Source organism: Schistocerca americana, chromosome X, assembly GCF_021461395.2.
Source record: "Schistocerca americana isolate TAMUIC-IGC-003095 chromosome X, iqSchAmer2.1, whole genome shotgun sequence".
Taxonomy (NCBI): Eukaryota; Metazoa; Arthropoda; class Insecta; order Orthoptera; family Acrididae; genus Schistocerca; species Schistocerca americana.
The window spans coordinates 108,258,494-108,273,630 of NC_060130.1; the positions used below are offsets into that span (position 1 = coordinate 108,258,494).

Below are 15,137 nucleotides of genomic sequence, written 5' to 3' on the forward strand. Positions count from 1 at the left end.
GAGCGCTAGGACAGTTCTGTATTCGCCGCTCAGTTGTATACTCGCCACCGAATTGTGTACTTGCTAGTCAGTTGTGTGTTCATCGCAGCAGAGTTGTTGTTTGTCGTCAGCCGACGCTGACTTAGCCGCTCCGACTCGAACTAGACAGATTTCTGTAGACACCGAGTTCACTACTGTGTTTCTGTATCTTCGTTAATAAAGATAAGTACCGACTTTTATTTAATCAGAGTGTTTGGGTTTTCATCTTTCTGTTCACTGTTCCAGCGGACCGGTCGGCCCGCTATTAAAAGTGTGGCGGTGACTTCGTAAGCCGTTTCTACAGCGAATTGCTTGTCGCTACGAGCGCCGCCACAAAACTGGCGACGAGGACTGCCGAACTCGTGTGCAGGGCTGGTTCAACTTGTTTCTTGTTATACTAATTATAGCGGTAAAATTTTGGGGGCTGGTTTAATTGTGTTCACTATGTCTGCCGAATTACAACAGTTGATCTTGTTACAGAGTCAGCAAATACAAAGTCTGGTGGAAGCAATCGCCAAACAAGCGGCTAATCCTCCAACACAACAGGAACAAGCACAGGCAGCACCACCTTTCCGTGCTTTTGATGCATCAAGAGAAGAATGGCGAGAATATTTCGCGCAGTTGCAGGCGCACATGACAGTCTACAAAATCACGGGTACTGAGCGGCAGCTTTATTTAATTTCCACTGCAGGCGTGGAAGTCTATCGACTACTTTGTAAGTTGTTCCCGGAATCCAAGCCAGAAGCTTTAGACTATGACGTTGTTGTTAACAAGCTTGCTGAGTATTTCGAGTCGCGAGTTCATGTGGCAACAGCCAGATTCAAGTTCTTCAGATTAAAGAAACTGCCACATCAATCTAATAAACAGTGGTTAACAGATTTACGGGGCCTCACCCGTCAGTGCCGATTTAATTGTGTGTGTGGCGCTTCCTACAGTGATGTCATGTTACGAGACGCTATTACTCAAAACATTGCAGATTCTCGCATTCGTGCTGCTATCTTAACGTTGCCTGACCCGTCATTAGAGACTGTGATGAACATCATTGAAGCCCAAGATACTTTTGACTATGCTGAGTGTGAGTTAGATCAGCCATGTATTTCTCAAATTGCCTGTGCTAAGCAAGTTATGTCACGCTCGCGGCCCCACCGGCAGAGTCAGACTGTAAACACTAGCCGGCCGCGTCATGTTAAACACATTCGTCAGCCGCGTGTGCAAAATGATAGAGTTAAGTCTTGCCCTAAGTGTGTTCTTGCTCATCCTCGTGAACGTTGCCCGTTAAGAAACGCGGTTTGTCACTTTTGTCAAAGGAAAGGACACATCCAGACTGTTTGTTTGCGTAAACGCAAGAACAATTCTAGTGCTGCCCAGCCCATGGATATTCATGTTCTTCAAAGCCAGCCCGCCCAGAAGGTCGCGTTTAAAGACTCTTCCACGGTTCGTGTGGGTAATAAACTTGTTCGCAATAAGCCACCCACCCAGCCCTCTGCTATGCGACCCAAGCGTAATTCAAACGCTGTAAAAAGTAATGTACAGACTGCAAGTGAAGCGGGAGTTGTTGTTCCACCCGCCCTACCCACGAGTTGTCGTAAGCAGCGAACACGCGCTAAACGCGCTGATTTTGTGTCTTCCGCCTCCACTGCACCGATCCAGAGACAGTGTAATAAACTATTTGTGAAGCTACGCATCCAGGATAAGACCTTCAATTTTCAATTAGACACTGGTGCGTCTGTGACTCTCATAAATAGTGCTACGTATGCGGCTATCGGCCGCCCTAAACTTTCAGCGGCAAAACATTCTTTGGCTACTTATAGTGGAGAACAAATTCCTGTGTTAGGTGTATGTAGCGTGCCAGCCACATTCCGTGGCAATACAAAAACAGTTTCATTCACAGTGCTCCGCGCTACAGACAGTGTAAACATTTTCGGATTAGACTGTTTTGACTTGTTTGGCCTGTCTATCCAAGACAATGTGTTGCAAATTAATTCTGTTGTTGTTCCTCAAGACGGCATAACCGATTTGTGTAACCAATACAGTGACATATTAAAAAACGACCTAGGTCGTGCTGCGAACTTTGCCGCTCATACTACGTTAAAAGATAATGCTCAGCCTCGATTTTTGCGTGCTCGTCCAGTGCCTCACGCGCTCCGGGCACCTGTAGAAGATGAACTTCGTCGTTGGCAAAACAACGGTGTTATTCAACCCGTTTCAGCGAGCCAGTGGGCTTCTCCCTTAGTTATTATAAAGAAACCGTCTGGCAAGTTACGTTTGTGTGCTGATTTTAAGTCGACAGTTAATCCTCAGACTGTCATTGATTCTTTTCCTTTGCCTAGACCGGACGAGCTGATGGATAAGTTAGGGGAAGCTCGCTTCTTTTCCAAAATTGATCTAAGTGAAGCATATTTGCAATTGCCCCTCGACGAGCAATCACAACAGTATTTTGTCATAAACACGTCGTTGGGGTTGTTCCGTTTTCTGCGTTTGCCTTTTGGTTGTGCGTCAGCTCCAGCTGTTTTTCAGCGTTTTTTGTCACAACTTCTGGCTAATGTGCCATCGTGTTGCAACTATTTAGACGATATTGTTGTGTCCAGTCGGACGCCTGCTGAACATTTCCGTAATTTGGAGTGTTTGTTTAAAGTGTTGTCTCAGGCAGGCCTACGTTGCAACATCGATATATGTTCATTTTTCCTTACGGAGATGGAGTATCTGGGACATGTTATTAATGCTCAAGGCATTCATCCCTCCCAGTCACATTTAGCAGCTATTCGTGATTTGCCCGCCCCTCGCAATCTGCATGAATTGCAAGCAGTTCTTGGCAAATTGACGTATTATATTAGGTTTATACCTAATGCATCACAGATTGCTGCACCGTTGCATCGTCTCCGCCGTAAGAATGTTCCGTTTGTGTGGTCAGCTGATTGCCAATCAGCCTTTCAGCAGCTTAAAGAGGCTTTATTGAATGATCGTTGTCTGGTCCATTACGACCCTAATAAGCCTCTGGTGTTAGCTTGTGATGCATCTTCTTTCGGCCTCGGTGCTGTGTTGTCTCACCGAGTCGCTAACACCGAACGTCCTATTGCGTTCGCATCTAAATTGCTAAACAAAGCTCAGTGTAATTATAGCCAATTGGACAAGGAAGCGTTAGCTATTGTGTTCGGTGTCACAAAATTCCATCACTACCTCTATGGTAGACCATTCTATTTAGTAACAGATAACAAGCCCCTGACGTCACTGTTTCATCCGTCTAAACCAGTTCCTCAGCGGACAACTCAGAGACTACAACGTTGGGCTCTTTTGTTATTACAATACCAGTATGAGATACTGTATCGCCCTACAGCTCAGCATGCAAACGCTGACGCGCTTTCTAGATTGCCGATTGCTGCGGATGATGTCTTCGATTCCTCTGACGACTCTTGCCATCAGATTGACGCCGATGAGCATCAATCCCTCCGAGATTTTCCGATTGATTATCGTCAGGTGGCACGTGAGACAGCTACGGATCCTCACCTGAGTTTACTATTACGTTTTGTTCAACGTGGTTGGCCGTCCAAGGCAAAGGACATATCGGATCCTGTGGTTCGTCGCTATTATCCGCAACGTCATCTGTTGTCTGTTTCGCACGGAGTTTTGCTGTTACGCACCGAGAATGACCAGCTTCGTGTAGTGGTTCCCCAAGTGCTCCAATCCAAGGTCCTCGACTTGTTGCATCAAGGTCATTGGGCAGTGGTCCGCACCAAGCAGCTTGCCCGCCGTCATTGTACATGGATCGGCATTGATAAGCAGATTACGCAGATGTCTACAGATTGTTCGACGTGTGCCGAACACCAAGCTGCTCCGCCTCAACGCTATTTTGAGTGGGCACGCCCTGCCGGTCCCTGGCAGCGAGTACATATTGATTTCGCTGGTCCATATTGGAATTCTCGTTGGCTCATCGTGATAGATGCATTTAGCAATTTTCCGTTTGTTGTGCCCATGCAGTCTACAACGTCTGCACAAACTATACAGGCGTTGACTTCAATTTTTTGTATTGAGGGTCTTCCAGAAGTTTTAGTGTCTGACAATGGTCCACAATTTACCTCTGCTGAATTTGAAAGTTTTTGTTCTGCCAATGGCATTCGCCATGTTCTTACTCCGCCGTTCCACCCTCAATCGAATGGTGCAGCGGAACGTTTTGTACGCACATTCAAGGATCATATGGACCGCCTTCGTGCTACCCACTCTCGTCAGCAGGCCCTCATCACGTTCCTGTCGCCGCACCGTACCACGCCACGCGACGGCCCTTCGCCTGCGGAGCTTCTCCACGGCCGTCGTCATCGCACCCTACTACGGTTGTTGCACCCCCCGGATCGACCCGCCGCTTCTGAGCATCGCACGCGTTTTCAGCGCAACGACGCCGTTTTTTTCAGAGTTTATCACGGTCGCCGTCGTTGGGAACGTGGTACCGTGATAAGTGTCCAGGGTCGCGGTTTTTATACTGTTCAAGGTGCTACTGGGGTGCACAGGAGGCATCAGAACCAATTGCGCCGCGCTGGCCGCCCGGATTCTGCCGCTCGTTCTTTGTCCACAGATTTGGTCCGCGGCGGGTTCCAGCCGCGCCTTCCGACTTCGCTGCCGCCCCCAGGGCAGCAGCAGCAGCCGTCGCCGCTACCACGCCGACAGCCTGTCCCGTTGATGCCTCCCGCGCAGCTTCATCCGGGAGCGCCCCAGGTGGTCGCTCCGGCGCCTGCGGTCCCTCTTCAGTCGCCACCGCCTTCGGAGCTGATGCACGTCGACCCCTCAGCCGGGCCGCCTTCCCAAGCGGTGGCTGTGCAGCCTGTCCTGCAGCCGCTTTCCTTGGGCACCCCCAAGGAGTCTGACACCGCAGCGCCTTGTCCGGCGCCCACTCAGCAGCCGTCGACGCAGCGTCAGGAGACGCTGCCTCTCTTCGTGGGTCCCGACGCCCCGTCGCGTCCAGTACCAGAAGCTGCGCCCGTGGTCACAGGCGTGCACCCTGACCTCGGTTTTCAGTCGGTGTTTCCCGAGGCCCCGCGCAGCCAATGCTGGGGTGCGGACCGGGGACTGCCACCGACAACAGTCTCCGCCCCGGTCTCTTCTGCTACGCCTGCGGCCAGACTCCTCCCCCGCCGTCGACGCTCGCCACGTCATTATTCAACGACGGTGCGGCGATTTGGGGGGGAGGAGTGTTATATCCTAGCCAGTAATGCCACCCGAGCCCGCTGCCAGAAGATTGGCAACATCAAAGTCCGGACGCCGTCCCCATAAGCAGCGCCAGCGAGGCAGGAAATCGCCGCAAGTCTGCGCGCGCCACCGCTGGCTTCTGGTTTCTTAAGCGCTGGAGTCGCGAGCGCTAGGACAGTTCTGTATTCGCCGCTCAGTTGTATACTCGCCACCGAATTGTGTACTTGCTAGTCAGTTGTGTGTTCATCGCAGCAGAGTTGTTGTTTGTCGTCAGCCGACGCTGACTTAGCCGCTCCGACTCGAACTAGACAGATTTCTGTAGACACCGAGTTCACTACTGTGTTTCTGTATCTTCGTTAATAAAGATAAGTACCGACTTTTATTTAATCAGAGTGTTTGGGTTTTCATCTTTCTGTTCACTGTTCCAGCGGACCGGTCGGCCCGCTATTAAAAGTGTGGCGGTGACTTCGTAAGCCGTTTCTACAGCGAATTGCTTGTCGCTACGAGCGCCGCCACAAAACTGGCGACGAGGACTGCCGAACTCGTGTGCAGGGCTGGTTCAACTTGTTTCTTGTTATACTAATTATAGCGGTAAAATTTTGGGGGCTGGTTTAATTGTGTTCACTATGTCTGCCGAATTACAACAGTTGATCTTGTTACAGAGTCAGCAAATACAAAGTCTGGTGGAAGCAATCGCCAAACAAGCGGCTAATCCTCCAACACAACAGGAACAAGCACAGGCAGCACAGGCGGATGCAGAACACGCGCCAGCTCCTCCCCCAGCGCTGTCGCAACCGTTTGGCTACGCAGCCCGTCCGCCGTCGCCACAGCCTGGCCCTTCAAACCGGCTGTCACCCCCCTCCTCCTCTAGAAGCAGCAGCTCGCCGCCGCCGCCCACGCAAGGTATGCGTTCCGAGACGTATACCTCTCCCCGCAAATGATGATGATTACGATCACCCATCACCAGCCCATTCATCTATCGGGTGGACTCCTAGTTGTAGCAACAGTAATAATAGTAATTTCCTTATGGCTGGCGGTAGTTCTCTCCCCCGTCCTATCGATAACGAATTCGATCAGAATAACGGCGTAATGACTCCCTTAGAATACTCAGCAGTTGCTAGAGCGTTTGAGGGGCGAATCTCTTTCACCAGAATTGAGAATCCAGGCGGGAGGTATCGCGATCCTGTAAGGTTTTTGGAGGCGTGCCTCCCCGTCTTGGAGACCGAGCTCCTCAAACTCTTAGAAGATCCGGAATTTAACGCCTTTAAATGCAGTGCTGTGTTATGCTGTGAACTGAGTCACTCCCCTAAACATCAAGGTGACGCGGAGACGGCTACTCTGCATTATATATGAGGTGACAATGGCGTTATTTCTCGGAGCACATCGATTGCTGAGTGGTATCGAGAATCCACCTTGAGCGCTATTATGGCCCGATTTTCCGAGATGGAAGTACGTGGATCCGCTAAAGCGCTCAGCAGTATACCACACCTCGACATCCATATACATGTCTATGATCCAATGAATGGAGGGTCCAGTTATATTAAACTCCCTATAGATATTGAGAAAAAGCAAGCATGCATTAATGTTCAAAATAAGTATGATAATGCGTGTTTTGCATGGTCAGTCCTGGCTTGCGAGAGAAATTACAATTACAAACATCATCCCGATCGTCCCAGCAGTTACAAAGTCAAAGATATTAAGAGACAGTATAACTTTGAAGGAATAGAGTTCCCTTTAAGAATCCAGGACATACCTAAGTTTGAGGCTCAGAATACCGCAATATCGGTCCACGTTTATGGCCTGGAGAAGAAAAGCAAGTCAGATGAGCAGAACAAGCATACAGTAGTAGGCCCCCTCCATTTCTCAAAATTTGCAGGTGAGCGAGAGTTGCATGTCAACATGCTGCTCTTCTCCGAACGTGATAATTATCACTACGTCTGGATCAAAGACATGTCCCGACTCATTTCCTCCCAGTTAAGTAAAAATGATCATAAACAACATATTTGTATAAGGTGTTTGAATTATTTTTCATCTCAAGAGTTATTAGCAACACATCTATTAGATTGTGCATGCAAGGACCCGGTACGTGTTGTTATGCCCACTGAGGAAAATAACTTCATTAAATTTAAAAATGCTCACCACCAGCAGCGTTGTCCTTTTGTTGTGTACGCCGATTTTGAATGCTTGCTGGCTCCTATTACTCGTTGTGAAGGGAACCCCTTAGCCTCACACACAACCTTCACACAAAAACACGTACCTTATGCGGCTGCGTTCCAAGTTGTATGCGCATATGATTGTAAACTTAATAGCTATCAGTCTTATGTAGGGAACGACCCGGCGGTTTGGCTTCTCACAGAGCTTGAAAAACTTTCTTGGCAAGTTCACAAGCTCTACAGCATCAATATTCCCATGACCAAATCAAAGGAAAATGATGACTTGTATGAAAAGGCTGTTAATTGTCATATTTGCGGGCTGGTCTTAGATAGAAAAGCGGAGACTCCTCGTAGAGACCATTGTCACCTTACGGGTAAGTTCCGCGGTGCAGCCCACAAAGCATGCAACTTGAAGTATCAGTTACCTACACACATACCCGTCTTTTTTCATAATCTGAGCGGGTATGACGCTCATTTTCTCGTTGAGCACTTGGCTAAGTTCGGTATGAAGAATGATCAGGTCAATATCCTGCCTGAAAGTGTTGAAAAGTACATTTATTTTTCAAAACGAATGACGCCGAAAATTACGCTCCGCTTCCTTGACTCTCTACGATTTATGCAAACTTCGCTTCAGAAACTGGTTGAGACTTTACCTCGGAATGATATGCATATCACTCGATCTGCATTTACCGATGAGGAAAAGTTTCAACTTGCGACGAGGAAAGGAGTTTTCCCGTACGAGTATCTTGATAGTATGGCAAAACTCAATGAAACCAGGCTTCCCGACATAACTTCTTTTACCAGTACTCTCACTGGCGATACCATAACTATCACAGATTATGAGCATGCCGTTAATGTCTGGCAGGAATTCAACATCCCCAATTTGGGAGAATATGCAAGGTTATACATGGACACGGACGTTCGTTTGCTTGCAGATGTTTTCGAAAAGTTCCGAAGTGTATGTATGACCACGTACTCTCTGGACCCTGCCTTTTATTACACGGCACCTGGGTTGTCCTGGGACGCTATGCTCAAAAAAACGGATTGCAACATTGAACTTTTGACTGATGCTTCAATGCTTCTATTTTTTGAGCGAGGGATCCGCGGTGGACTTTGTCAATGTGTTCACAGACACGCCAGGGCAAATAATCCGCGGATGGGTGTCGAGTACAACGCATCCCTTGATTCTAGTTACATTTTGTACTTAGATGTTAACAATTTATATGGGCATGCTATGAAGCAACCGCTGCCGGTTGCTGGGTTCCAATGGGTGCCTGAAGACGAATTGAAGGGATTAGGTGGACAGATAATGGGTCTTGCGGCCGATTCTGATGTAGGGTATGTGCTTGAGGCAGACATCGCGTACCCTAATAATTTGCATGGAGAGACAAGCGACTTGCCGTTATGTCCAGAGCAACAAATTCCACGAGGAAGCACCATCCCTAAACTGATGGCCACTGTTGGGGATAAGCAGAGGTATATTATTCATTATCGTAACCTCCAGCAGTGTCTCAGATTAGGAACGGAGCTCATTAAAATCACCCGGGCAATCTCGTTCAAGCAATCCCCCTGGTTGAAGGAGTATATTGAACTAAATACCGAAAAGAGGGCGCTCGCGAGTAATGATTTTGAAAAAGACTTTTATAAATTAATGAATAATTCGATTTTCGGGAAAACTATGCAAAATGTAAGAAATGAACGCGATATTGTTATTAGAACCGCATGGGAAGGGCGTTACGGCGTGAGAAAATGTATAGCCAGGCCAAATTTTAAGCCTGCCACCATCTTCAATGAAAACTTTGTTGCTGTGGAGATGTCGAAGACTGCAGTAGAGTTTATGAAACCCATCTATTTGGGGATGTGTATACTCGATATCTCCAAATTCTACATGTACCGATTCCACTATGAGTTTGCGAAACCTCATTTCGTAGATCCAAAATTACTTTATATGGATACAGACAGCTTTATCTACTGGATCAAGAACTGTGATCCATATGAAGTAATTAGGTGCAATGGTAAAGAATTCGACACCTCTTCTTATGAGGTCAATAATCCTTATGGTATTGTTCTACAGAACAAGAAGGTTATCGTTCTCATGAAAGACGAGTCGAATGGTTTACCGATTGTAGAGTTTGTGGGACTGAGATCGAAAATGTATGCATATCGCACAGTAGACGGGAGCACTCTGAGACGGGCAAAGGGTGTTAGACGGATCGCGTCTCGTGCGCTTACGGTCGAGGACTACTTGCAGTGCCTGTACGGTCGTAGCGTTGAAGGCGCTCATCCACACATGGTTCAACAAACTAGCATTCGATCACGAGCTCACGAGGTGTACACTGTGCTGCAGTCTAAAGTCGGACTGTCTCCTCATGACGATAAAAGAGTCATTTGTGAGGATGGGGTGGGAACCCTCCCATACTCACACTATTTACTTGAAACGAAAGTAGGGGTGGGGGACTCTGGTTGAGTGATAGAGAGGGAATGAGCGTGTGAATGTTATGAATGTGGGCTATGCGTGGAAATAGTATGGCTCTTTTATCATAGTGTAAATACACTCCTGGAAATGGAAAAAAGAACACATTGACACCGGTGTGTCAGACCCACCATACTTGCTCCGGACACTGCGAGAGGGCTGTACAAGCAATGATCACACGCACGGCACAGCGGACACACCAGGAACCGCGGCGTTGGCCGTCGAATGGCGCTAGCTGCGCAGCATTTGTGCACCGCCGCCGTCAGTGTCAGCCAGTTTGCCGTGGCATACGGAGCTCCATCGCAGTCTTTAACACTGGTAGCATGCCGCGACAGCGTGGACGTGAACCGTATGTGCAGTTGACGGACTTTGAGCGAGGGCGTATAGTGGGCATGCGGGAGGCCGGGTGGACGTACCGCCGAATTGCTCAACACGAGGGGCGTGAGGTCTCCACAGTACATCGATGTTGTCGCCAGTGGTCGGCGGAAGGTGCACGTGCCCGTCGACCTGGGACCGGACCGCAGCGACGCACGGATGCACGCCAAGACCGTAGGATCCTACGCAGTGCCGTAGGGGACCGCACCGCCACTTCCCAGCAAATTAGGGACACTGTTGCTCCTGGGGTATCGGCGAGGACCATTCGCAACCGTCTCCATGAAGCTGGGCTACGGTCCCGCACACCGTTAGGCCGTCTTCCGCTCACGCCCCAACATCGTGCAGCCCGCCTCCAGTGGTGTCGCGACAGGCGTGAATGGAGGGACGAATGGAGACGTGTCGTCTTCAGCGATGAGAGTCGCTTCTGCCTTGGTGCCAATGATGGTCGTATGCGTGTTTGGCGCCGTGCAGGTGAGCGCCACAATCAGGACTGCATACGACCGAGGCACACAGGGCCAACACCCGGCATCATGGTGTGGGGAGCGATCTCCTACACTGGTCGTACACCACTGGTGATCGTCGAGGGGACACTGAATAGTGCACGGTACATCCAAACCGTCATCGAACCCATCGTTCTACCATTCCTAGACTGGCAAGGGAACTTGCTGTTCCAACAGGACAATGCACGTCCGCATGTATCCCGTGCCACCCAACGTGCTCTAGAAGGTGTAAGTCAACTACCCTGGCCAGCAAGATCTCCGGATCTGTCCCCCATTGAGCATGTTTGGGAATGAATGAAGCGTCGTCTCACGCGGTCTGCACGTCCAGCACGAACGCTGGTCCAACTGAGGCGCCAGGTGGAAATGGCATGGCAAGCCGTTCCACAGGACTATATCCAGCATCTCTACGATCGTCTCCATGGGAGAATAGCAGCCTGCATTGCTGCGAAAGGTGGATATACACTGTACTAGTGCCGACATTGTGCATGCTCTGTTGCCTGTGTCTATGTGCCTGTGGTTCTGTCAGTGTGATCATGTGATGTATCTGACCTCAGGAATGTGTCAATAAAGTTTCCCCTTCCTGGGACAATGAATTCACGGTGTTCTTATTTCAATTTCCAGGAGTGTAGTTGATGAGAGTGTTTTGTTGCGTGTATCAGTTTGCGTGCTTCCATGCATGTCTGAGTGTGCGAATGAGCGCGAACTTGTGTTAAGTGTGTGTGTATGTAAATATAATCATTATTTTTTCAAAGAAAATCATAATAAATAAAAAAAAACTTATTTAAAAAGTCTTTATATCTACATATTGCTGCCCATTATTAATATATATATATATATATATGAAAAGGCTATAAATTTAGCCAATTAACTTCTGTATGAACAAAAAAAATAATAAAATTTTCTCACGTAATATATGCATCACTGCTAGTCGTTATAGAGCTTAGATTTTAGTTTGTAAGTTTCACCTACCGCTAGCCACCCAGTCAGAACTAGTTTTTAAGTGTATGAGTTCCACTAATTAAATTCTTTCTGTATGTTCAATTGCTTGTTCTAGCGGAAAATGTTTCTAGACGTCCACTTTAAAGAAAAATATATATGTTCACCTTGTTCTTGTAGTTGAAAATCTTTAAATCGACTTACTTGGAAAAAAATATGTATTCAATTTGTTGTTGTTCTTTTCGAAAATGTTTAGAGCCATTGACTTGAAACAAATAGGTTTGGTATTAATTAAAAGTGCTTTGTTTTTCTGATGGAACTTCATTAGCGATATTAGTTACTTTGTATGATAGGGTAGTACCTCTGCATTAGCTTTAAAATTATATATATAATTTATCTGAAGAGAATGCTTATATATATTTCTTAATTATCTAAAATTGTTAAAAAATTATCTAAAAAGATGTGGAATTTCAGATTTTTGGTTAAAAACCAATCTTATATCTGTAAACTCATATTCATATATAATGTGAAAAATGTTAAATTCTGAATTCAACAATAAACTCAGTTATTTCCTTCTAAAAAAATTTTTTTATTATTTGATACCCTAATAATGATTATTCTTTTTATTAAAAATATTATAAATTTATTTATGTGTGTATGCAGAATACGTACATACAGCCACATCGCACTGCATAAAGTTACAAGGTTTCCTGCTTTTAATCACAAGTGCCGGACTTCTGCTAGTTGTCACGAACACACACAGCCCACTGCAGCGCTATCTCTTACAGTCCTACGTCAACAGATACTTTAGAGATCGTAATCTGACGCATCGCTTTCCACAGCGGCCGCGAGGCCGGCAACTGGTGCAACCCCCTACCAAGCGTCAGCGGCTGCGCGTGTCTGTCGATTTCGACGGAGGCCGCGAGATCGGTATCTGACGCATCCGCGCCTAACTATGACAGTAGGCTCATTCCACGTCAAAGGCCGGGGTATGTGTCTCTCTCGTACAGTTCCCTTCATATACAATATAAAAAGAATAAACTTACAATACTAGGGACGTTGGATGTCATAGAAAGAAAAAACACTCAATCTTATAAATTATTATTTATTTCTAATAAAAGTGAAAAGTAATTTTACATTCTCATATGCAGATACAAAAGCACTTTTTTGGTAATCGTTCTTCAGTCGATGGATGGATGGACATCCGTACCATTCAAGGTCTTGAATAGATGCAAATTTAAATATTTGACGCATCCAGGAGGTTTTGTCCTTTCCCTTCACGTAAACGATGGTGTCCTTGTGATCGAATAATTTAAGTGCGATCGCCACATCTTTATAGGGTATGCCGGGATCATCCCAGTGAATTCCATGATAAAAATTAGTTCAAAAATGGTTCAAATGGCTCTGAGCACTATGGGACTCAACAGCTTAGGTCATAAGTCCCCGAGAACTTAGAACTACTTAAACCTAACTAACCTAAGGACATCACACACACCCATGCCCGAGGCAGGATTCGAACCTGCGACCGTAGCAGTCCCGCGGTTTCGGACTGCAGCGCCAGAACCGCTAGAGCACCGCGGCCGGCATAAAAATTAGTTAACCACAATGCACTGGTCCGTGTTTTAGAAGATTTCACTTGCGTGAACGGTCTTGGTGATCGAATATTTGCGGAGAAGGTTTCAATTATTCCTGCGCCTTGTGTGTAGGCCACAAAAGCAACTTGTTTAAATACGAACTGTCTTCGCTCTCCATCATGGAATCCTTCAACATCTGCAATGATCTTCACAGGCTGAGTTGCCATCGTCAAATGATCAATGCACAGGACAGCATATTTTCATTTATACAGCTCGTTGCACGACGCCTGTGAGCGGAGAGTAATTCATTATTCTGTTGTGTAGGACTAATGCGTATGCAGTGGTGTGTTCTGGGAAATTTGTCGATGATTCAAATTCAATTCGAACGTCTATAGGTCCAGACTTAATTATCTCATTCTGTTTAGAGCAGTCTATTACAATGATCGGTGAAAGCTCTTTGAACTTACGAGGACTCAGTAGACACCCCCCTCCCTCTCCTTCAGCAATTTCATAGTAAGAAGGACGAAACCTTGCATACATGTCATACGCGAGGCTGTATACATTTTCATTCCATTGCAGATGTAGATTGTCATATGGGTAGAATTCTGAATTGAGGTAGACTTTGGCGTAAGTTAACTTGCAGTTATCGAACACGGTGGAATCGTTTGATGTATTTGCTCTTCTATCAGTCTGAAACGCAAGTATAATGAATCTGGGTGTCTCGATATGACTGGAGGTCTTAATAGCCCATGTTTGTCTGCTCGCGGTCGGTAACACTGGATACTCAAAGATCTCCCATGAGCGGGAGGTCAGTGACAGAAATGTACCTGAATTCAACACTTTCAAAAGCTTCAATCGTTCCTCGTCGGATACACTGACGTGAGGCATTTTCCATATTAATTTGTTGATTGTGATCCTATTCTCTTCTTGAGCTCCTTGAATGTACGAGTTATTGTCTGTCGCACTCCGCACGAGAATAAGTTCCTGTTTAGCGTTCATAATAATCTGTCTCATATCCTCAAAATATCCCATAAGTATTTTTAGAGGTATGCATGCAGTAAATCGCTTGTACTCCTGGGGTGTTCTACCCTCCGCATCGTCTATGAACCATCCAGCATTTTCTAAACTGTGCAGATCTGCTGGTGATGCCGAGACGTATGTTTTAAGGGTCGATGTTAGACCAACATTGCGTGTACGATCAATCTCAGAACCATTCAGTTCATAGCGAATCTCTTGGAAGAGGAATGCCAATGCGTTGCGTGTCAGCTTGGACCCCACTGTATCGGTGCCATCAGTTTTCTTGAATGACCCTTCGAGATATATGAAACTCTTGCACGGAAGAGTGAGTGTGTCCTGGTGCTGTATGACAATCCTGATTTCATCATTCTGGTTAAACGTGGTTGAAGCGTAAGATTTATGAGAGAAGTATTCTTGACGTATAATTCTGTCATCATACTCTACTGGATTGGTTATATTGAGTGATGACGTCATTGCATGGTTTGAGACCAACTGATTTAAGAAAGTCGTAGTTCACAGGCGTTATCAGTTTGCTGTTCAGTAGCGAAGTGGCGCGCTGTGTATTGCGTGCACTTGTTTTATACCGCAAGCCCATCTTGTTTTAGATGTAATCGTATAATGATTTCCTCACCGCGAAAGTCGATAAGTTTATTATTCTGATCCACAATACGCAGCTGCAAATAGCCCAATGTCTGAGCAGTCACTGGAAGGTATATTGCACTGGCAGGTGTCTCAACAATCTTATACCCCGCTGCAACTGAGGGGAAGAATCCGTAAATAGTGTGAATGAGAGTATCGTTGAGATAGGAATTCGTAGCAATGTTACACTCGACACGTATTGTGCTGACTGGGAGTATATCCACAGACTGATTGGACTTGTAAAATTTAGTTGGATCTTTCTTCAAAATCTGCCCTT

General features: G+C 46.6%; 1 protein-coding gene across 1 annotated transcript; it reads left to right on the forward strand.

Moving 5' to 3' along the window:
- Nucleotides 1–1,389: 1,389 nt before the first annotated feature.
- Nucleotides 1,390–12,568, forward strand: LOC124555841 (anther-specific proline-rich protein APG-like). The gene is made up of 3 exons (XM_047129906.1): nt 1,390–1,603; nt 4,583–4,998; nt 12,473–12,568. Exons 1-3 carry the CDS (start codon nt 1,390–1,392, stop codon nt 12,566–12,568), a joined length of 726 nt encoding a protein of 241 aa, XP_046985862.1.
- The last annotated feature ends 2,569 nt before the right edge of the window (nt 12,569–15,137 follow it).